The sequence below is a fragment of the Podarcis muralis genome, chromosome 1, assembly GCF_964188315.1.
Source record: "Podarcis muralis chromosome 1, rPodMur119.hap1.1, whole genome shotgun sequence".
Classification (NCBI taxonomy): Eukaryota; Metazoa; Chordata; class Lepidosauria; order Squamata; family Lacertidae; genus Podarcis; species Podarcis muralis.
In genome coordinates, this window is record NC_135655.1 from 68,407,907 (window position 1) to 68,431,566 (window position 23,660).

The window sequence follows — 23,660 nt, forward strand, 5'->3', positions numbered from 1 at the left end:
CTGCTTCCCCGTAATTTGGCTTCTCACAGCGAGGGAACCGCCAGAAGGCCCTCGGCGCTGGACCTCAATGTCCGGGCAGAACGATGGAGGTGGAGACGCTCCTTCAGGTATACTAGACTGAGCCCGTTTAGGGCTTTAAAGGTCAGCACCAACACTTTGAATTGTGCTCGGAAACGTACTGGGAGCCAGTGTAGGTCTTTCAAGACCAGTGTTATATGGTCTCATATATAGTTTATAGGCAGCCTTTGTCCCCATTCCAAAAGAACAAAAATAATTTAAAGCCACAGTATAATATTCTACTGTCTAACCATTTTCTCCCCTAGGAGAAGAATTCTGATGCCCAGGCCCAAGAAAAGACTGCCATGGACTTAGCTGCTGAGCAGATGCGTCTGTGGCCAACACTTAGTAAAGAGACTCAACAGCAACTAGTACAAAGTGAAGAAAGTATGGTTTTCAGTCAGGCAATTCATTTTGCTAACCTCATGGTATACCTGCTGGTGCCACTGGACACCAGTAAAAACAAACTCCTAAGAACTTCAGCAACGGGCGACTGGGAGAGTGGAAGCAATAGCATTGTCACAAATAGGTGTGTAATCAGGACAACCACATTATTTTCAAATAGAGTGATGTTTATTTTGCTCCAATGTAGATTTAACTGATTAGAAATGCTTTTTTAGCATTGCAGGCAGCGTTGCTGAGAGTTATGATACTGAAAGTGGGTTTGAGGATTCTGAGAACAATGACATTGCCAATGCTGTCATACGCTTCATTACTAGGTTCATAGACAAGGTTTGTACAGAAAGTGGAGTTACACAGGATCACATCAGGAGTCTTCATTGTATGATACCAGGTATGAAGAGCTATGCTGAAGTCTTGAAATATTTTGAGAGGGATGTATTTTGCACTGTCTGAGAAAAGATATTTTTGAAAAGAGCTTCTTTGTATGTGTTATTTTCAGTTGACAATATGGGTTTGCACTTCTAATTTTAGTCTGTCGGTGTCTACATAGTCATGTGAGAGCCCTATTCAGGGCTTTCTGAAAGCAGTTTTTAGAAGGGTGGAATTATTTTAGTTTGTTTTCTTCTTGCTATGTTTTGCTCATTTGCGGTGGTGTTTGCTCCCAGGAATTGTAGCAATGCACATTGAGACTCTGGAGGCTGTTCATCGAGAAAGTAGAAGGTTGCCACCAATTGAGAAGGCAAGTATTTTGGACTTTGTTTACACTATTTACATTTTAGCTATATGGCAAGTTTGCTCAGTTTTCTGTGGGGGGTTTTTTCTAATATAATTGAGGAGATATTTGGAACATTTAAAAGGATGCTGAAAAATATGAAAAATTCAACAAATAAGCAGCTTGGCTATAGTTTTGTGAAATATGAACTAGAGAAAAAGTATCAGCCAAACCTCTGAATCAAAATAAGCTGCTGTTGCATGTCCATTGTTGATTTAAGACCTATTCTTTATCGACCCACTCCCTTTTCCAAACAGCATCTAGGCAAATAATGCTTTCCCTTTTGGACTGAAGAGGCAAAAACTCTAACCCAGACACTGGGAACCTGTGACCCTCCTGCGTTGCTGAACTACAACTCCCATCCCCCACCCCCCGACCATTGGCTATGCTCAGTAGGCAACGTTGGGAGTCCAACAACATCTAGAGAACCAGAGATTCCCCACTCCTGCTCCAACCCATCAGAACCTTGCATCTTTGCCACTTTTCTAAAAAGACGGAACTTATTTTACTCAGTTCTTACTCTTATCCTAGTTGAAATCCAGTCTGCCCAGTAAGCACAGGGGCAGAGGGATGTTTCTGACCATGAATGGTGATGAGAGATCTGAAAGAGTGCAGGAAAGCCCTAGGGAGACCTGATAAGTGACTATCTGCCCAGCTGGCACACCTTATCCCTTCTATGAATGCAAACAATGTGATTGTTAGTGTGGTATAGTGGTTAGAGTGTTGGACTAGGGCTCTTTGTTAAATCCCTTTCCTACAAAATACACCCATTTTTACAATAACCTGTCTTTTACAAACTATAGCTGTAATTCCAGCTCAATCCTTTTTAGTTTGACACCTGTAGTGTACTATGTGTAACACAATTTGTGTATATATATATATATAAATCTTGTCTTTGGGCTCAGCCCAAGATTCTACGACCAGCTTTGCTACCAGGGGAAGAGTTTGTGTGTGAAGGTCTCCGTGTGCTTCTGGATCCTGATGGCCGAGAGGAGGCAACTGGAGGATTGCTTGGAGGCCCTCACATTCTCCCTGCAGAAGGAGCTTTGTTCCTTACTACGTACAGAGTTATATTTAAAGGCACACCTCATGATCAACTAGGTATGGTCTTCTTTATGAATGTTAAAATAAATTTTTACTTCAGAACACACTTGAAGCTAACCTGCAGTCCATTTAAGTCACTTAAAACAAATGTGCCAGAATAGGATCAGTATCTATAATTCAACCTTCTGATCGGTATGAATTTCTGTAATCTGCATACCTAATTAAATAACAAATTATTATAATTTATCTTATTTCTGGCTAGTTCTGTGGTTCTTATGTGGTTAGTGTTTAACTAGTTTGCCATGGGTGTGAGATATATAGCCAGTGAATGAGAAATTAGTGAACTGGTTTCTGCAACAACTCTTTCTCCCAGAGTGGAAATTAATTTGAATCTATATAATCCTTCACTTTATTAAAAGAGCAGAAATCAATAAAAGTACACTATTTTAAAATGCCATGAGAACAAATAATGTTAACAGTTTTTAAAACTGCTATATTGGGCCGATGAAAAAGTAGCAATTATTTATTTAACAATTATCTTACTTGTTAAGTGAAAATTGTAACTGTAGCTTTTTGAGGATAAGAATTCTACAGTGGTACCCCGGGTTACATACACTTCAGGTTACATACGCTTCACTTTACAGACTCCGCTAACACAGAAATATTACCTTGGGTAATATGACTTTGCATAATTGATACGACAGTGATACACTGGATATGCCATTTATAATGTTTGGAATTCATGTATAAAAGTGTTGCCACATGTTAACACTTTTATATAAATGGCTCTTTCCACACAACCAAAAGTGCCCCACAAAACAAATTTTCCCTTTTGTTGCAAAACTGTAAACTTTGACCCACAGCCACTAGAACTATGCTTGTCATCCCATAATGTACAACTTTTCTAAATTCATCTTTCTCATGAAGATAGCCAAGTTGCTGAAATTGCAATTGAGCAATCTCAATGAAGCAATCCTAAACACATTTTTCTTGGGTGTAAGCTTCACTAAACACAGTAGGACTTACTTACTTACTTGTAAACATACATATGCTGAATATCTGTCATAATACATTTTAATGTAATCTGGTGTAATTTAAGGAATAGATGTTACAAGGCATCATGTTGGTTTATTTTTTAAAAAATGTTAATGTTAATAAAATAAATCAATTGATTCAGTTTGGTAAGCTGACTGAGGAAGTACATGTTCCTTTTTTTGGAACTGATAGGCTCTTTAGCATGTCCTTCATGAAATGAGCTAAATATTTTGATAGACATTCCAGCTTTGATTATGGCTTGGACTTTGTTGCATCTTTCTTGCATCTGTGTAAGACTAATCAAACATATTGAGTAGAGTATGTAAAATATGAACAGCTCTGATAACTTGAACCATGACGCAGTGCTCCTCTGACTAATATTCTTAGTGGGAGAACAAACTGTTATTCGGAGCGTTCCCATTGCCTCAATAACTAAGGAGAAGAAAATTACCATCCAGAACCAGCTTCAACAAAGCATGCAGGAAGGGCTACAAATTACCTCTGCAGTGTTTCAGGTAAAATAAAGCTGCTTAAAGTTCATAGTTTGTTGGTTTTTTTGGAACACTCTTACTTCCTTCTGCATGTTATATTCACAATATCACCAATTCCAAAATAAATCATCCCTGAATTCATTCCACTAAGAAAGTCTGCATAGAAAGGCCAGAATCAAGCACAATTTTTAAAAATGGAGGCAGCCAAAGTTGTTGTTGCCATGTTTGTTCTTTAAAATAAATAAAAAGTGTTGTTGTTGTTGTTGCTTTAAAAAAAATCCCGCACAATTAAGTTAACTTAATTGTTAGTATAACTAAGGTTTTAAGGGTTTATTATTGTTAACTACCTTGGACATCTTCTGTAGAAAGGCAGAGTATGAATTAATTCAACTGAAAAGAGAGATCATCTTAAAAAAATGGAAACCATTACAACTATAATAGTTTTTCCTAGGAGCATTCCTTTTAAGGGCCACATCTGGAAAAATAAGCAACCGATGTTGGCACCACAAAATATTCATTTTGCAGAAGAAAACTGGTGATGCTCAGAATTCTCCCACTGCAACAGACAAAACCCAAACCCAAAAACAAATAAAACACAGATCCAAAAAAAGCAAGCACACTCCCCTCACAGCACCTGTGCAAGGCAGATATCTGAGGACACCATGTTTGGTGACCCCGGGTCTAGGTACACTAGGCAGATGTGCCAAGAACACTATTTTAATCTTTGTCACACAATGCATCTGCCTCAAATTTATGACAGAAATGTAGAGTAGGTTTTCTTAGCAAGATCACGATCTGGACAATTTCTTATGCAACATTGGATGTCATTTTCATAAATTAATAAAGTGCCATCACCTTCATTTAAAAATAGGTTGCCCATGCCTTGTTCATAGTACAATAGAGAACTTAAGCAAAATGCCCATCAAAGAGTGAAAGTATATATGGAATGTATCCATAAACCTGGGCCATAGTTCTGTGGGGTCATGAGTTACTGTACCTGACTTCTGGTTTGCCCACTTTCAGTATTGCCTATTTATTTCCAGGCCTTTTAAGCATGACAGTTTTTGCCTTCCCTTAGTATTGAAGCACCTTGGTTACAAGACATGCAAATAGGCCAGGGGATGCAGTGCCAGTCTCATAAGCAGCTTCTGTAGGAAGGAGCATTTGGGAGAGTCCCATTCCAGGTTCCCCAAACATACTCTGTTATCCTCCACTCTGTCTCAGCTTTCTGATGGCATTTACCCTGCCCATATTTCCAAAGCATTTCAAGAGAAGATGGACAGGCTTGCAAACAGTGGGACAATATTATGGAAAATAGTTTGTCATTTTGCCCAAATGTTGTGTCTGTTCAACATACCCTAAATGTGACACTGATTAATCTTAATTGCATTTCAAGCAAAATAGCATAGAAATCTTCTGCCTCATTTTAATGCTTGTATTTTCTTCTCTTTGTTATTCATGAGATAAACCAAAATAACACCTTCAAATTATACCATTCCACATAGTGTTATTGTTTTTAAATAAATATATACAGTGTGTTGGAACAATAATAACAAGAACAACAACAACAACAACAACAACAATAATTTATTTATACCCCACCCATCCAGCTGGGTTTCCAGAGCCACTCTGGGTGGCTCCCAACAGATTAAAAACAGAATAAAATATCCAACATTAAAAACTTCCCTATTACTATTATTGTCAAAACTCCTGTATGATTTTCTTTGATCTTATACATTTTCTTTTGTCTTTTCTAATTTGTAAGCAATGCATTACAAAAATGATTTAATTAACCATAAAGTTCATATAAATTGCTTCATAAATCAGTAATACTATTTTATAATAATATTTCATAATATTTTAGAAACTTGATTTTATATTTCTTATATTTTATCTTACCTTTTATTTTTAATTCATTGCATCTTTTTTATACATAGCTGATTAAGGTAGCTTTTGATGAAGAAGTGGGCCCTGAAGTTGTAGAGATATTTAAGAAACAGCTAATGAAGTTTCGCTACCCCCAGTCCATCTTTAGCACTTTTGCTTTTGCAGCTGGTCAAACTGCACCTCAGATAATCTTACCAAAGCAAAAAGAAAAGAACACTTCCTTTCGGTAAGGAATGGTCCCTTTTTGTATGCTTGCTTCTTTCTTATAAATACTGTTCTACATTATTAGTTTCAAAAAAGATTCTGCAATGGAGTTATATTTAAGAAGTTTTAAAATCATGCTTATAGCATGATTTAGTAAAGGAGATGCTGCAATATATGTGAGAATTCTAATGAAAATTGCATAATAATTATAATTATAATATGGAAAATTATGATCATTAAGGTGGGATTTTCTGTATTTCTTGCTCCCAAATCACCTCACCAAATCTTCCTGTTGGTGAGAGAGGGACCTGCATCATGAAAATATGCCTCTGATTATTTGTGAAATACAAAGATTGAGAACATGCTGCAACAAAAAACCCTTTCATGTACAATATTCATTAGAAGGCATGGGATCACATCTATACTTTGTATATATTCCACACATTTCTCTAGTGGCTGTTGGAGAGGAAGTTCCTAGAAGGGATAATGTCCAGTTTTCCTCTTTCAACCACGATACAGATATTTTGGTTCTTTTCTAAATTGTAGCACTCTTTCAAAAACAATTGTAAAAGGAGCAAAACGTGCAGGGAAGATGACAATTGGCCGACAGTACCTACTAAAGAAGAAAACGGGGACAATTGTGGAAGAAAGAGTGAATCGTCCTGGGTGGAATGAGGAGGATGATCTATCAGGTAAGAAAACTTTAGAGGGGCTTTTCTGTAAATATCTGAATTCAGCTAACGTATTACACTCTGCCGTGTACTTGCTTCACTAAATATTAAGATAGTAAAATAATACAACTTTAGTTTCAGATGACAGTGAAATGCACACTAGTGCTACTTTGAAAGCATCAGAGAAATCAACTATGGAACAGCTAGTGGAAAGAGCTTGTTTTAGAGATTATCAACGCTTGGGATTGGGAACTATCAGTAATAGCTCTTCTCGCTCAAAAACAGAGTACTTTCGAATAACAGCCTTGAACAGGATGTATTCTCTTTGCAGAAGGTGAGCCAACTTTCTTGTTGTAATTATTAAAACCACAACCCATAAAAAATATTCCAAATGGCATTGCGTTTTGACAAATATTACAAAGCCTTGTTGATGTGAAATATTATTCATTTTAGAAGGGAAGGGTTGTAGCTCTTGCTTTGCAATCCCTGGCATCTCCAGGTAGGGCTGGCAAACACTCCAGTCTGAAATCCTGGCAGTCATGTACACAATAGTTAGCTAGATGGAATAATAGTCCCAACACAGCATTTACTTACTTTACATGCCATGACTTCTCACTATTGACCTTCAAGGTGCTTTTGGCCAAACTACACCCACCTCCCCTGATAACAATCTGGTTCTGAGCCCCAGTCTTAGTGATTTGAGGTGGAGCAAACTCCTAATGACTTCATATAGATGCTGATTAGTATTGGGGACAAAATGGTGTACCATGGCACTACAAAGTGTAAATACCAGGAGGCTGAAGAGCAGTCACCCTATGCTAATCTCTGGACATGACCTTGTAAGGTGGAACAGAGCCACCATAACAAAGTGCTACTATGCCCATCCACAGAGTTGGTCCAGAAGAATACCAGTACAGGCCTGAACCCTGGCCTAAACCCAGAGTGGAATGGATCCAGATAATCAGCCTCATTCAGTAATGTCTGCAGTTCTGCCACAATCCTCTCAATTATCCTCCTCCCCCACCCCAAGAAATATTTGAAACTGGGTAATAGTTGTTACAATTGATTGGATCCAGTGCCTGCTTTTTCAGTAGTGGCTGCACTATCATCTCCTTTAGGGCGGAAGTCACTTCCACCTTTATGCAACGAAGCATTGAGCACACCCTTGACCCACCAATTCAAGACCCCCAAGCAGAATGTCACCAGTCACAATGGGCAGCGATCCAGAGGGCACATAGTTGGACACAGCCCTGCAAGTACCTCATCCATATCATCAGGCTGCACAAGCTGAAACTGATCCCACAAACACTGGACACTTCAGCTGGAACTAGAACAGTTATTGTAGCAATTAAATTGCTCTCAAGTTGATCGACTTAATCGTCAAAATGATGAGCCAGAGGCTCATCCCCACCAATTAGCAAGACCAGATTCTGAATTCTCCTGAAAAAGCTGTGCTGGATGGAAGCAATATGCTTCTGCACCTAAGAAAACAGAATTTGCAGGAAATAGAAATTGTGCCAATCCTGCAGGTAGCCAATAAAAGCATTTGGTTTATCATTTGGTGTTTTCATGGTATTCTGCTATTTTATTTTATTTATTGCTACTTTGCTCTAGGTGGTTTGCCTGTTGATGTATAGAAAAGCTATATAGTTGGTTCACCTTAAAATACATATACACATTTGTAAGTTTGTATAGAATTGTGGAATATGTTCAAGAGTTGGGGAAGGTTTGGAGGATGGGGTGTTACCATTCAGCAAGCCACTATCTTTCTGCAGTTGCCAGAGTCTACCCAGCCCCTTTGATAGCCTTTTAGAGACCTAGAATTTCCCATCCACAAGGCTTTAAAGCCCACATGTGCTTCGAGGGGCTAGCAGTGTTCATCAGTAGCCAAAGTTGGACAGATCTGTTTTTGTTCTTTCAGGTCTCTGTAAACAGGCTGTTTATTGAGCATTCATAGATTTTGTTTGCACAAGGCTTGCAGGGAGGTTACATGACATCGACTTAAGTATTGAGCACTCTTTCTGATTTGAATCAAAGAAGGAAAGTTATACGAAGTTGCATCAAACAATTGCTATTCTACAATTTATAGTGCATTTTCCCTTCACTTTTCTTACAAGTGGGGGGGTGTCAAATGAATTTTGCAGTCAGCCCTGGGAATTTATTTTTCAGAAACATAAGAGCTTTACTTTCCTTAATGTCATACAAGACCATACTGTGCATTTCTCAAAACCAGGAAATATTCATATAGATTAGAAATGTAATTTTTAATCATCTTAACTTTTATGTAAATGACTTTAGACACATGTTCAAATTCACCTTATTTAAAAACATCCGGAGTCCCTGGAATCTTTTCTCTTTCGGCCAGGGTTGGAGTAGAATCTGAAGCAGCTGCTTTTCTTTGTTAACTTGCTCTATTTTTTAAATAAATTATATAACTAGCAGTTTGCGTACTATCAATTCAGAGCTGTTTAAATGGATTTTGATGCAAGCCAGAGTTGGTTCCTTGTCAGAGCCAAAGTACTGGCAATGTTTAGTGTGTTAAATTAGAGCATCTAAACATTCTTGCTCATAAAAAGTAAGTGCCTGTAAACAATCAGTCTAGGACAAGTATGAAATGTACCATGTTGTTTCTTTCTGTGTTGCTGTAGTGACCCCCTTACTGCTTTCAAAGGAACTATTTAATAACACTTGATCTTAAAATGTAATATAATAACATGTTAAGGATTGTGCTGTGAATAATTTATGTTGTTGGAAAGTATCCGCAGGCTTCCTCATTTTCACTTGCCTTGGCAAGTGTGCCACCTTCCTCTGGTAAACATGATGAATGATAAAAGCCTTCTTTCTGGCAGTTGTGCTGTAATCTCTGCCCTCTCGCCCAGCTCTTAAGATTGAGAAGAAGGCTGTGGGCTGTTTGGCAGCTGCTGCTTGACTAAGGCACCCAAATACAAACCATCAAGCCCTCCAAAAGTTGGAAGGGCGTCTTTCTTGGCTCTGGCTAGCCAGAGATGCTCAGGGTGATAGCAGCAAAGCTTGCAGGAAAAGAGGGAGAGAGAAAAACAGAAACCTGGCAACCCCTGTGTTTGGCTTTACTATCAAGCTTCATCAAAAACCATATCAACTGTTTGTATCCATCAACGATAAAATGATCAAGGAAGAAAATAATAAGTAAACCACTTCATGTGCTGGGGATAAAATATTAGTTATTTGAATTAATTTGTGTACAGTACAATTGCATATTGGGCAAGGTTCAGTTCCAAGAGTTCCTTGTAAAGTGGTACCTCAGGTTACATATGCTTCAGGTTACATATGCTTCAGGCTACAGACTCCGCTAACCAAGAAATAGTACCTCGGGTTAAGAACTTTGCTTCAGGATGAGAACAGAAATCGTGCTCCAGCAGCGCGGCAGCAGTGGGAGGCCCCATTAGCTAAAGTGGTGCTTCAGGTTAAGAACAGTTTCAGGTTAAGAACGGACCTCTGGAACGAATTAAGTATGTAACCAGAGGTACCACATGAAAATCATGTATACCCAAACCCTTGGCTCCACCCAATGGCTAACAGGTGATGGGTAGAGAGAATCCCGCATACTCCCAGAGCCTGTGTGCCATGCAGGCCTTGCCCAGCAAGCAAAGTAGAGAGCTTAAAAGCTCTTTTCACACTGGGTAACCCAAAACTGCTCAGTGCACAAACTTAGAGGCTAGGGATGGTCGTGCAAGAACTCTGATGACCCCACAATATTGGGTTATCCAGTGCATAACGAGCTCTCTGTCTTGTTTGAGGTGCAATGTCTGCTCAGTGCACCATCTCTGGGATGCTCATGTGAGACTTCACAAGATGGCAGATGGCAGACCTGGTGCAAGAAGAGCTTTTAAACTCTCCACCTTGCTTGGATTTAACTTGAAGTTTCAACCAGCCTGCTTCCATCTGTGTATAGTTGAAATCACGTAAGTTAAATCTATGTAAGATGTGATCATACTGTACTTTAAATGTGAGCTGTAAATACAAAAATAAATTAATATAGAACTTGATAAATTCTGATGTTATCATTTCTATTCAATATGCCAATTTTTACAGTTCAGCTCCATAGGGACCTACCTCATTGTAAAATAATAAAAGCAACACTCTAATTCAAACAAAAAAAAAGCATAAAACCAGGAAGAGTCAATATAAAAAAGGGAATTAAAACAACTCAAAAGCCTCATAGGACAGAAATGTTTTAATTCCTTTTAAAAAGGATCCCTCACAGGAGGGAATACCACAACTGGGAAGGAAGGCATTACTATTTATAGGTGAAGGTTTTGCCTCTGTTAGTGACGGGGCAGGCAAAAGAGACCTTTTTATGCTGAGAAACAAAATAATGTGTCGTAAACATTTCAAAAATAATGTTCTTTAATTATATCCCTAAATGATGTAGCAAAGAAAGTTATTCATTTTGACAATGCGATCAATAAAATTATAAAGGGAAGTTGGATGCTTTGCTTTAATCTTGTTATTCCCCTCTTCTTCTGGATCATTGGAGATGGCTCAAGTGGGTAGAACTGGAGCTAGATTTAGAAATGCAAACTTGGCTAACATGATTGGTGGGTTTTGAATTCACACAGTATCTGATTAACTGAAACATTTGGAATAAGTAAGAAGTGTTCCTCAATCACATCTGTTTTCCTTGTAGCCTGGTACTACAGCTTGGCTTATCTGAACCATCTAATTCTCTCTCCTCCCCCTTCTTATTGATTTAGCTATCCAGGGCTACTAGTGGTACCTCAGTGTGTGCAGGACAGCAGCCTGCAGAGAGTAGCTCGCTGTTACAGACACAATCGCTTGCCAGTGGTCTGTTGGAAAAACTCAAAAACCAGCACACTTCTGCTTCGAGCCGGTGGCTTTCATGGCAAAGGAGTTGTTGGCCTTTTCAAATCTCAAAATACACAAACATCAGGTGAGTGCATGTTTCACTTCCAGGATATTTTGTGGGAAAGAAGTGTCTTCAATATAAGTTTACGCAGTCTGCTTTTTACTATGTTTTTCTAGTTCTTGTCTTCCCAAAATAATGCCCCATGGTATCATAGTGGGTGCCAGCCATGCAATTTAACATTTAGGGCAGTATTCAACTCCTTTGGGTCATCAGTGAAGATTTCCACTTGTGTAACAGGACTTCCTTCCCCAATGTACACCCCATGCTTTGTCCAGATCTGCTCTAGAAGGTGGGACAACTTCTGGAAAGATTTATGAGTCACACTGTGAAAGTGGGGAGTCCCATTGTACAAGTGTAAAAACAAGAGACTTACATTGGACACAAACCATTATAAATACAGGGCCATCTCTTGTATTTCTCCCCTTCTCTCTGAAACATTGCAAATATTTGCATTGGGGGTGAAATAATTGAAATAAAAATACTTAGGAGCATAATGGAATGAATGATGGGTTGAATTGCTTATGCCTTCTTGTGATCTTCCTTCTGAAGTGTCTTAGAGAAACCACCATCAGGAAGTGGATACTAGAGGTCATAGACATTTACTAAAATGTTCATCAAACAAGAGACTAACATGGAAGTTCAGTCCTACAGCAGTCTTATTTATGATGGCCTGTACCATGTTGTCATGGAATTATGTGGATACCAGTGCCCCCCGCCCCCGGTGCCCTTTAGATATATTGGACTCCAGCTCCCATCAGCTGCCGGTGCTCAAGAATAATTGTGGCTGTAATCTAAAGCACCAAAAGAGCTATAGGTTGGGGAAGGCTGCTCTGCAGTATCGCTCCAGTAAGCAGCATACAGAATGCTTCTCATTCACTAGAATCTGAGGGGTGGAGGCATGCTGCAGCCTCATCTGGCATTCCCCTGGGGTACAAAATTCCTGTTCTGCCTTTGTGAGGCACAGAGCCAACATGGAGATGAACCTCAGAGTTCATCTAATTTGGAAAGGAGGGAAAGGGCTTATTCCTGAGATAAACATTGGTGTTGCTGGCCTGCCTGAACAACTTGCCCTATGGAATTTCTGAAGAGGACAGTGGATAGAATAATTCATAGTTATGCACAAGTTACATAAGCGGTGAATCATTCAAGAGTTCATGATGAGGATAGATGTTCATGGCTTAAATACTTCAGCATAATCCTATGAATGGCATACTACTTTGTGTGAGTTTGTAAGTAAAATACATACACACAATAAATGAATTTTCCACAGTGGCTCAGCAAATAATCTACAAAGCATAGCTGTGCAAGTTTGTGTGGGTGTGCACTGGTATCTACTTTCAGTATTTTAAAATACTAGATTACATTACTCCTTAAGCTTAACTACAAGAGTTGAGCAATTTGCAAAAATAAAACATAGCAGCAGAGGTAGAACTTTGGCTTTACCCCAATAGAAAACCACCGTACTAAAATCACATCATGTGTAGTCCAAAGTTTGGTGGTTACATAAACAGAATTATGCACAAATAGAGACTACCCCCTTCTCTACACTGTTTGGGGTGGGCCTCAATGAGTGGGCTTGTGGGAGGGCGGGAGAAGGGGGGAAACTGGGAAAGAGGCAAAGTTTTAAAATGGGAGAATAGGAATGGGGAAGGAAACAAGTGTAAAAGGGGCCTGGGGTAAAAGGGGTCTGCCTCTAAGAACAAAACTAGTTGTGGAAAAATAAAATGGGCGAGAGCCTCATATGAGGATAACAGTAAAAAGAAGGGTATTTTCATGAAGCAAACATGTTCCTCTCTTCAGAAATCTAAGTTCCAGCCACCAGACTCAGTCTTTGCCTGTATTTTTTGCAACCCTATTAATGAGCTATACCCAGGAAGTATTTTGGGAGTAGCTTTCAGCATAGCAAAAGTGACATTCATCATTGGCATGTTATCCTTATTAATGTGAGCAGACATGTTTTTATACGTGAAAAAGGAAGAAATTGCCTCCATAGCCATAAAGGAAACTATATATGGGGGCATGTTAAGTAAACGTCCATAATGAGCTTTTTAAAGGTAAAGGGACCCCTGACCATTAGGTCCAGTCGTGGCCAACTCTGGGGTTGCGGCGCTCATCTCGCTTTATTGGCCGAGGGAGCCAGCGTACAGCTTCCGGGTCATGTGGCCAGCATGACTAAGCTGTTTCTGGAGAACCAGAGCAGCACATGGAAACGCCGTTTACCTTCCTGCCGGAGCGGTACCTATTTATCTACTTGCACTTTGACGTGCTTTCAAACTGCTAGGTTGGAGCAGGGACCGAGCAACGGGAGCTCACCCCATCTTAGAGACAGCAAAAAACCAACAAGAAACAAAGCAGCTGCAGACTCCTCTCCAGGAACAGGCACATTAATGTGGTCCTGGTAAGCCATAGTTTGGCATGTAAACAGGCTTGTTTTAATGGGAGAGTGATGGTATCATGATATTTTGAAATCAAAATTATTGCCACTGGAATTTATTCTTTATATATTATACTTGTGATCACAGAAGGGTAATTTGTACTTCCCATTGATACTTGGAGGTAGGTTGTTGATCAATAGTTTAATCAAATTTTATTTGTTGGGTTTTATTTTTAATACCAGAATATATTTACCATTTTCTCAACATTCTTTATCATGTCTGGATCTTAGGAGTAATATTCAGCTATCTAAATAAGAGCATACACTGGGTAATGCTTTCACTTCAATGACATGAAATATGCTGTATCAATATAATTTATTCCCTCCTTTGTTTGCATAGCTCCTACATCACTAGAATCATCAAACAGCATAGAACAAGAAAAATACCTTCAAGCCTTACTGAATGCAATTTCTGTCCATTGTAAAATGAATGGCAATACTCTCACTGTCAGGCCAACAATTGCTTTGTCTCCAGGTAATGTTATGCTTTTATATAGCTATGCTAAATGTAAGACCAGTCTGACTGTGTTATTATTTATTTTGCTTTGTTTCCTAGTTTTATCTCTATATTCTCTCAGTGTGCCATTGTCTGAATGGTTCACTGTCCACATAGATGACATGTCTGGTTTCTGCATATAAATTTTTCAGGGTAAATTCAAAAGTAAAATGACTTGACTTAAGCAGAATTGTTAATCAATGAAATTCTATTCCATATAGGTGGGGAAAATGTACAGTGCTTATATCAAAGTATTAGAAATTTATGCTGAAGAAATTGATTACTTTTCATTCTCTAACAAACGTAGGGATAGGGTTTTTTTAAGCAAAGAGACTAAAATGTAATAAGCTTTTTGTAGATAGGTCTTGATGAAGTCATTAAGAAATGCATTAATATTCTATTTCAGTTGTCATGTGATGAAACCTGATAGGGTTCATGCAAAGGTAAAAGCTGCTGTCTTAGACACAGGAGCATGCAACTTGCCAAGTATGTCCATTTGGCTTAATCAGTTGGTGAAATCAAGTGTATCTAAATTCTGGCTTTTCTCATAACATAACACCATCACCAAATTGTGCATGCCTTGCTTCATTTGTTGTTAAATACTTTGATTGTGTTAGCCATGCCTAACCTTCTGTGATGCTGCAAATGTATACTTTTTTAATTATGTGTAATGTCTCTTAAATGTTGTAAACTAGCAACAATTAGATATATAAGTCATAAAAAGAACATTTCTGTGTAATTTTTAAAAATACCTCTTGGGCCTCAGATCAGGATAACAAATAGGTAATGTCATCTTGCATGATACTGTACTTTTAATCTCTCCATTCTTTTTGACTGACTTTAGGCACTGAAAGGAGGGCTTCAAGAATGTCCACTGTGTTTAAGCAGGTAGTGCCAGGACAGTTGGATGTAAATCTATCCAATAGCTTTGCCCGAGGAGGTTAGTAAGACTAGTTCAAAGCCTACACGGGGATGTAATATGAAAATAATGGTAACATTTGAGGAATTGCTATTGCCTTATCCTTCTGTTTCTCAGTATAAACCAAATACTACCAACTAGTCTACCAAACTCCACCTGATCCACCTTTGAGAACAGGCTTACCCTTGCTGAAATAGAAACTGCACATGCAAATGGATATGCATGTGGTTCTTGTGATTGGATTCCTGCAGCCAGCACCCAAGAGCTGTGCATACAAATTCTGTTCACTAGACTGGGGCTATGCTCTTTAGCAGATGATGGGTGCCACCAATCCTGTCTTGTGGGTGGAAAATTAACTGAGCCCATGCAGTCATTTACACACACAGAATATGTGCGCAAATATGTGCGCGCGCACACTTCTACAATATGTGGATATCTCCAGGCCAGTGTTTCCACTTCAGATAATAGTTGTAAATACTACTAGGCTTCAGGCAGTTGTAGCTTCTAATTGTTCCATAAGGTAGCTCAAAGGTGAATTGTGAAGAGTATTGCTTTATTTCAGTTACTTGTATCACAAAAATAATGTATGAACAAACTTGTAATGATGAAGTAAAAATTACTTTTCCACTATATTATTATTATTATTATTATTATTATTATTATTATTATTATTATTCACCAATAATTATTAAACACCAATAATTATCTTCATTTACAACCTGTATTGATCACTCAATATACTGAGGCTGTGCTCAATTACCGTATTTTTCGCACCATAGGACGCACTTTTTCCCTCCCAAAAAGCAAGGGAAAATGTGTGTGCGTCCTATGGAGCGAATGCAGGCTTTCGCTGAAGCCTGGAGAGTGAGAGGGGTCGGTGCGCACCGACCCCTCTCGCTCTCCAGGCTTCAGGAAGCTATCCGCTAGCCGTGGGAGACCCAGCTCTCCCACGGCTAGCGGACCGCTGCGCTAATCCAGAAGCTTGGGGCGTGCGGAGCACAGCGCGCCCCAAGCTTCTGGGTGCCGGCAAGGTCTCGCTAGCCCTGGGAGAGCCCCGCGACGTTGCGTGGCTCTCCCAGGGCTAGCGAAGCGCCGCGCTAATCCCGAAGCTTGGGGCGCGTGGAGCTCAGCGCGCCCCAAGCTTCTGGGTGCCGGCAAGGTCTCGCTAGCCCTGGGAGAGCCCCGCGACGTTGCGTGGCTCTCCCAGGGCTAGCGAAGCGCCGCGCTAATCCCGAAGCTTGGGGCGCGCGGAGCTCAGCGCGCCCCAAGCTTCTGGGTGCCGGCAAGGTCTCGCTAGCCCTGGGAGAGCCCCGCGACGTTGCGTGGCTCTCCCAGGGCTAGCGAAGCGCCGCGCTAATCCCGAAGCTTGGGGCGTGCGGAGCTCAGCGCGCCCCAAGCTTCTGGGTGCCGGCAAGGTCTCGCTAGCCCTGGGAGAGCCCCGCGACGTTGCGTGGCTCTCCTAGGGCTAGCGAAGCGCCGCGCTAATCCCGAAGCTTGGGGCTTCGGGATTAGCGCTCCGCTCAGCCTGCTTCCCGGAGCGCCAGGCGCCCTGAAAGCAGAGCTCCAGGCGCTTCGGGAACACATCCGCAGCATGGGGAGCCCCCACAGGGCTCCCCACGCTGCGGATAGCAGCCTGCTGCCTGGCGGGTGGGGCGCCCTGAAGCAGAGCGCCCCTCGCGCCAGGCATACATCCGCAGAGTGGGGAGCCTTGCAGGAGTTCCCGACAAGGCTCCCCACGCTGCGGATAGCAGCCTGCTGCCTGGCGGGTGGGGCGCCCTGAAGCAGAGCGCCCCTCGCGCCAGGCAGACATCCGCAGAGTGGGGAGGCTTGCAGGAGTTCCCGACAAGGCTCCCCACGCTGCGGATAGCAGCCTGCTGCCTGGCGGGTGGGGCGCCCTGAAGCAGAGCGCCCCTCGCGCCAGGCAGACATCCGCAGAGTGGGGAGGCTTGCAGGAGTTCCCGACAAGGCTCCCCACGCTGCGGATAGCAGCCTGATGCCTGGCGTGTGGGGCGCCCTGAAGCAGAGCGCCCCTCGCGCCAGGCATACATCCGCAGAGTGGGGAGCCTTGCAGGAGTTCCCGACAAGGCTCCCCACGCTGCGGATAGCAGCCTGCTGCCTGGCGGGTGGGGCGCACTGAAGCAGAGCGCCCCTCGCGCCAGGCAGACATCCGCAGAGTGGGGAGGCTTGCAGGAGTTCCCGACAAGGCTCCCCACGCTGCGGATAGCAGCCTGCTGCCTGGCGGGTGGGGCGCCCTGAAGCAGAGCGCCCCTCGCGCCAGGCATACATCCGCAGAGTGGGGAACCTTGCAGGAGTTCCCGACAAGGCTCCCCACGCTGCGGATAGCAGCCTGCTGCCTGGCGGGTGGGGCGCCCTGAAGCAGAGCGCCCCTTGCGCCAGGCAGACATCCGCAGAGTGGGTAGCCTTGCAGGAGTTCCCGACAAGGCTCCCCACGCTGCGGATAGCAGCCTGCTGCCTGGCGGGTGGGGCGCCCTGAAGCAGAGCGCCCCTCACGCCAGGCATACATCCGCAGAGTGGGGAACCTTGCAGGAGTTCCCCACAGGGCTCCCCACGCTGCGGATAGCAGCCTGCTGCCTGGCGGGTGGGGCGCCCTGAAGCAGAGCTCCCCGCCCGCCAGACAGACATCGGCCAGCCCCACAAGCTTGGGGGACAGCAGGGAGGCGCAGCGCCACTATCCCGCTGTTCCTCGACCTGGTTCGGTTTCCCTGACCTGCTTTTGGGGGGGAAATAAAGGGGAAAATTTTTTCCTTTATTTCCCCCCCAAAAAACTAGGTGCGTCCTATGGTCCGGTGCGTCCAATCGTGCGAAAAATACGGTAACTGAGGCTGTGCAGTCAGCAGAGTGTTTAAGTGTAAATATTCCTTTGCATAAAGTGACGTATGCAGAAGCTGAAGGAGTATGCTTGTCAGTCTTGAACGTGGTGATATAGAATAACCAGAACTGGAGTATTAAGTACTAAGAAGAGTGACACTTTAAATCTGAAGTTAAATATATCTGCACAGGTGTCATTGGAAAATCATGTTCTAGCAACTAATAGATTTAGAAACTAATAGAAATTATGTTTTAAAATGCAATACACCCTTAGCAATGAAGTGAGAGTAGAATTTGTAATTTTTTACTGGTTATATACTGTGGAAAAGTAAGGAAGGTGCTGAATTGTGAAGACAGTAGTCTGTCTAATGGCTCACTTCATTGCCCGATTACTCCAGAGTTCTTGAATTTAAGGCAAGTTCATCTGTCGACTACAATATGACTAATGTTCTTGACTGAAAAATGACAGTACCAATTGAACTGCATTAAACTGAGAAAGCAAGGTGGGATTGTGCACAAGTACATGGGTGTGTTTTACACTGGTCATTAGCAAGGCCTATTAGTGTATTACTTGAGTTTATGAAACAGTTTGTATGTTACACTAAATCAAGGCTTAGCAATAAGTGGACCTTCAGAAGTCTAAGCAAGCCATCAGGCTCTCATGCTGCCAGGAGCATTTCAAAGAATCTGTACTTAAGTGTTATATGTTAACTAGGAACAAAGCCTAGTTGCTAAACAAGCCAACTTCATAGTGCATCATTTGAATTTTGCTTGTTTAGCAATTAACTACTGTTTGTTTTAAACTAGGATTCCTAGATCACTCACCTACCTATTTTGAAACTGAAATCTTTGAAGGAGGAAAGATGAGGAGAGAACATGAGCCCAACATTTTACTCACGTTTTCTGTGGCATATCTGTGGTTAACCATGGTTTAGAGCTGCATGCTAGCTAGTTTAGCACAAAGGGGGTATAATATAGAAGGGTTCTTATACTGTGCCTACAGAGAATGAATCTATGAAGAAAGTACCACAATTCTTTTGGAAGCTAGTCAGTGGCAACACTCTAAACCTGAAAGCCTCTGTCTAGGAGTAATTGTCAGTCACAGAGATCTTCCAGCATTGCTGTCATATAACTTGGGAACCAGATCATATGTAACAGTGGCAGGAAATGAACATGGTGGGAAGAAGAATAACTCACCCTGTTATGGGGAGCATAACTCAGTCGGTAGAGCATAATCTATGATTCCTCTCCTGTCATGCTGCCATCATTCACTCCCAAAGTCCTGTAGGGAAGTACTTTACCACTGAATTAGGAAGTGAGTAAATAAGAATGCACTATGGCAGTACACTTGAACACAGTCTGGGATCCCCCTCATAATATCACAACTTGTGGTTTCCCATATCTTCCATTCCAGAGTGTCCATGCAGACAGTGAATACTTCATTTCTGACTGTTTTATTCAGAAGTACTGTATGTGTACATTTCATGACTGTTCTGTGTCACATTCTATATAAACAAAAAACTTAATTTACTGTAACTTTTTTTAAAAAAATTGCAGCCAGGGAAGCAAATTTTTTAATGTTCACTATTATCAGGTTAAGTTGTGCAGGTTAATTCAATTGGCTAACATTTTTTACATTGACCAATATGAGTTCTAATTTATTATAATCCAACAATTCAGCATCAGCAGAAGTGATGACAACTATTTTTAACTTTACAGTGCAGCTTATTCTTTTACACGTATTCTGTCCTGATTTTAAAAAGAAAGTCTGCAACCATAACAATTAGAAGCTCCATATAGAAGCCCCTGTCTAGATTTAGTCTCTTTGGCAATCATTGCCTTATATTTACTTATTTTTACCCTTATCTCCATAATTACAGTTACTAGAATTATTATTTTTTTCAAATAAAAGCAAGAATTCTTTAAAATGTGGATGTACTGGCAAGCATACTAGATTCCATTGTTTATGGTATCTGTCAGAAATGTGACCAAATAGTTTCATTTTGCAGGAGTACGAACATATTACTTGAAGTAGAGGCTTCTGTTTCTAATTCCCTTTTTTATTTGGCTCAAGTATGGTATGGTACTTAATCAGGTATCTGAAACAATGTTTGGCATCCAGTTTATCCTCCAGCCATCTAGATATTAAGTGGTAATGTTAGTGAAATAGAATGTTTCCACAGGAATAATGGTCCCCTGCTGCTCTCAAATACGTTGATGTCTGTGTAGAAAAATTTGGAATCTAAGCAAGAAAAGAAAAGTTTGTAAAACAAAGCAGGAGTCATTGTTACTGTGGTTTTCTATTTAAAACTACATTTCCATTATACCAAATGGCCTAAGTAACTTAATCCCATGGGAGGACTAGGTCGTCTTCTCCCTCCCACACAGTGCATGAGTGCTGCTGGACAGGACTGCCCAAGAACAAAATAATGCATGCTAATAATGTGACTGTAAATAACCACATGCTTTGCATGGTGCTTTAGGAATGTAGATCTGTTTAGGTAAGATTATGTGGACGTCTGCCCTGCATTTAGTTTAATTTTATGCTTCTGGCAATCAAAGTGGGCAATAGAGATAAGTTGTGCTAAACATTTTTTAACTGACAAATCTCACACATTTTAAAAATGTTTTTCACAATGGACAAGTTTCCATTTGGTATAATACAATGGCACATCATTTTGGCTGTTTTGCATGTCTGCAATTAATTGCAGTGGCCATGAACATTATCCTGTTTGGTAAATGATTTAATATAGAATTTCCCCCCTCCTATTCTTTTTCCCAAATTATTTTAGCTTGATTTGCTTTCCTTTTTTTCCTTTTTGGCAATTCCTTGGCGCTAGCTATTAAAATCAAATATAATTAGCAGTTGTTTTATTTTCATCAAGTAAATAGAAATGTACAAGTAACCTTTTTCTTCTTTCCTGTTCAATTTGCTGTGACTGTCTCATTGCAATGTGCATTCCATTGCTCCTCCTTTTCCTCCTGTCCTTACTGCTATCTGCCAGTGCTTGGGTACAGAGATAAATGTTTCACACATTCAAATTCCAAATCAGGAAGAGTCTATCAAGGTACCGTATTCTTTGCACTAATAGTACATTCTACCATCTCCATGATTATGCATATCAGTATAGAGAAACCATGTAAACTTGCTTAGGCACGCAATTTAGTTACCATGTGACAGCTTTGCTGCAGGATGATATGGAATAACTTCTAGATCATAAGTATCCTTGCCATCATTGCAAGAAAATGATAAAGAATATATTATCTCATCATCCAAGCTTTGATACTCAGTAGCCACAGAGTAAAGAAATGCTGTTATCTACTGAGTAAACATTCATGCTGACATAAATTTTAAAATCATTATTTAGTAACATTTTACAGAGGTAATAAACATAGACCTTGGTGACATAATTATTAGCACTGATAAAACAATGATCTCAAAATGAGAACAGGAAACGTGTTGTATGCCACTTTTGGTTTGTTGTTGTTTTTTAATAAAAAAAACTTCTGTGGCAAGGAATAGTGGCTGGGGAGTGATATGTAGAGACCTGTAAACCCTTTAATCGCTGTAACTCATCACTGGTACCTGTTATAGTCTGCATGTGCTTTTCAATTAGCTGTGACTGTTGCTTTTATGTGGTGCAAATTATAATCAAGCTCTCCTTTGTCGATAGCAAAAAGTGGGATGGGTTGCTTTCTCCTGGACATCCTTTGGCTTTTAGTTTAAAAAAATGAGGAATAACATTTATTTTCTGTGTAAGCTCTGTGATTCTTCGGTAACAAATCATGGTTTATTTTTTTACTAATAATATGGAAAACAAAAGTCAGATTAAACATGTGCTCCCTGCTGAAGTGTTTGCTACAGCTTGCTTTATTTCAAAGAAGGGACTACAGCATCTTACCAGCTTCAATTTCCTAAGAAACCATTTTTGTTTGTGTCCTCTATGTTCACATGTAAAGCAAGCAGACTGACTTTGATATATCAGCAGGCATGTCCCTATTTTTACCGTTTTAGTAAAAAAATCAGCTTTTCAAAGTGTGCACCTATTTCACCAGGAGTACTTAAACTACTATTTTTGGTACTACATGCATAATAAGCCAATAGCCCCCACTCCAATGCACTGTAAGATTGGTCTGTTGCTGCACTTTCAGTTCTTAAAGAATGATTGGTGCTAGAATAGAGCCTCTTGTGGCCTTATACGCTCTCATATGAAACAACACCTGGAGAAAAGAGGCAGCAAGGTTGTGGCCTAGATCATACATCTCTGTAGTTTGGCTGACACCATGGTCAAGCTACACACTGTAATTGTAACATATGCAAGCATAGCAGCAAGTGGATTTTTTAGATCCAATGTGGAGATCCTTTGGCCTTCCAGGTGTTGCTGAACTAAAGTTCCCATCATCTCAGGCCATTGGCCACCCTTGATGGGACTGATGGCAGCAGTGGTATAGCAACACACAGAGCACAAAAGGTTTCCCACATCTGGCCTAGATCATAGGTTCACTCCCAGTGCCATTACTGCATCTATATGGGCTTGAGACCTAACCACATGGCTCACTAGCCCAACTGATGTGATGTTGCTTATTTTACTGTTGCAACATAGAACCCAGCTACATGAAGTGGTTTTCTGATGGCAGCCAAAGCAAGCAATAAAACATCTTTGAACTAGCAGCTTCTTTCCCCCACCTGCACTGAACAGTAACAGTATGGGAGGAGCATGGCGACACCCACCTGGCAGCCACACAGAATGCATAGGAATGCATAGGAAGAGTTCTGTATTAATGTTAAATGTGACGTGGTTTTGATGATTATCTCAGTTTAGACAGATCTTGGCTATGCATTACTTCATAGAATAGAATTGTAGAATTGAAAGGGACCCAAAGCGTCATCTAGTCCAACCCAAAGCTGGCACATTTTTTCCAGGTGCATTATGTGTGACCTATCCAAAAACATTGTAACTGAGATGCAAATGTTTTCTTTTCAAACAATGCACATTCCTTACTGGAGAGTTACAGAATAGTCCAATTCCATGAAAATATGAAATATTTCATTCTATTTTTAATCTTTCTCAAGGTGTGTGGGCAAGTCTTCGTTCTAGCAGTCGGTTTATCAGCACTCAAATGCCATTCCTTGATGTGGGTGCAAGATTAGCAGGGAAAGATGGTTCACCTTCATACACCAGCAGTAGTGCATATTTTCAAAACCGGCTTCTGAAACGCCAGGCTTCCCTCTACATATTTGGAGAAAAATCTCAGCTAAGGGTATGGATGCTTTCCAGTTATAATTTTGTATTTTTGCTTGGCTGCTTTTAAAGGGGAGATTTGTATGTAACTGTGGTGCAATACAGCCCAGAATTATGCAGGTTTAAGCCCTACTGATTTCACTAGGCATTAAATGTTCATAACTGTGTGCTAGTTTGCAGGATATCTTTAGAGTCCATGACTACTTAAACGATCACAACAATGGAAGTTTCTCTCCCTGAACCATTGAAAGAGATACACATTTATTGCTC

The 23,660-nt window shown here is 40.8% G+C and overlaps 1 protein-coding gene across 5 annotated transcripts in view; it reads left to right on the forward strand.

Annotated features, from left to right (window-relative positions):
- The window catches only part of SBF2 (SET binding factor 2), a 212,273-nt gene that overhangs the window by 167,042 nt on the left and 21,571 nt on the right, over positions 1-23,660 (forward strand). For 2 of the 5 annotated variants that reach the window (XM_028731545.2, XM_028731504.2), the window contains 13 exons: positions 324-586; positions 678-850; positions 1,125-1,198; positions 2,137-2,332; positions 3,698-3,825; positions 5,739-5,914; positions 6,439-6,584; positions 6,699-6,897; positions 11,297-11,493; positions 14,244-14,378; positions 15,244-15,339; positions 21,153-21,215; positions 23,222-23,409. In XM_028731545.2, the coding sequence (XP_028587378.2) occupies positions 324-586; positions 678-850; positions 1,125-1,198; positions 2,137-2,332; positions 3,698-3,825; positions 5,739-5,914; positions 6,439-6,584; positions 6,699-6,897; positions 11,297-11,493; positions 14,244-14,378; positions 15,244-15,339; positions 21,153-21,215; positions 23,222-23,409 (2,034 nt within the window). The remainder of the gene's footprint in view (positions 1-323; positions 587-677; positions 851-1,124; positions 1,199-2,136; positions 2,333-3,697; positions 3,826-5,738; positions 5,915-6,438; positions 6,585-6,698; positions 6,898-11,296; positions 11,494-14,243; positions 14,379-15,243; positions 15,340-21,152; positions 21,216-23,221; positions 23,410-23,660) is intronic. The other 3 variants (XM_028731515.2, XM_077930483.1, XM_077930489.1) reach the window with 3 other exon arrangements.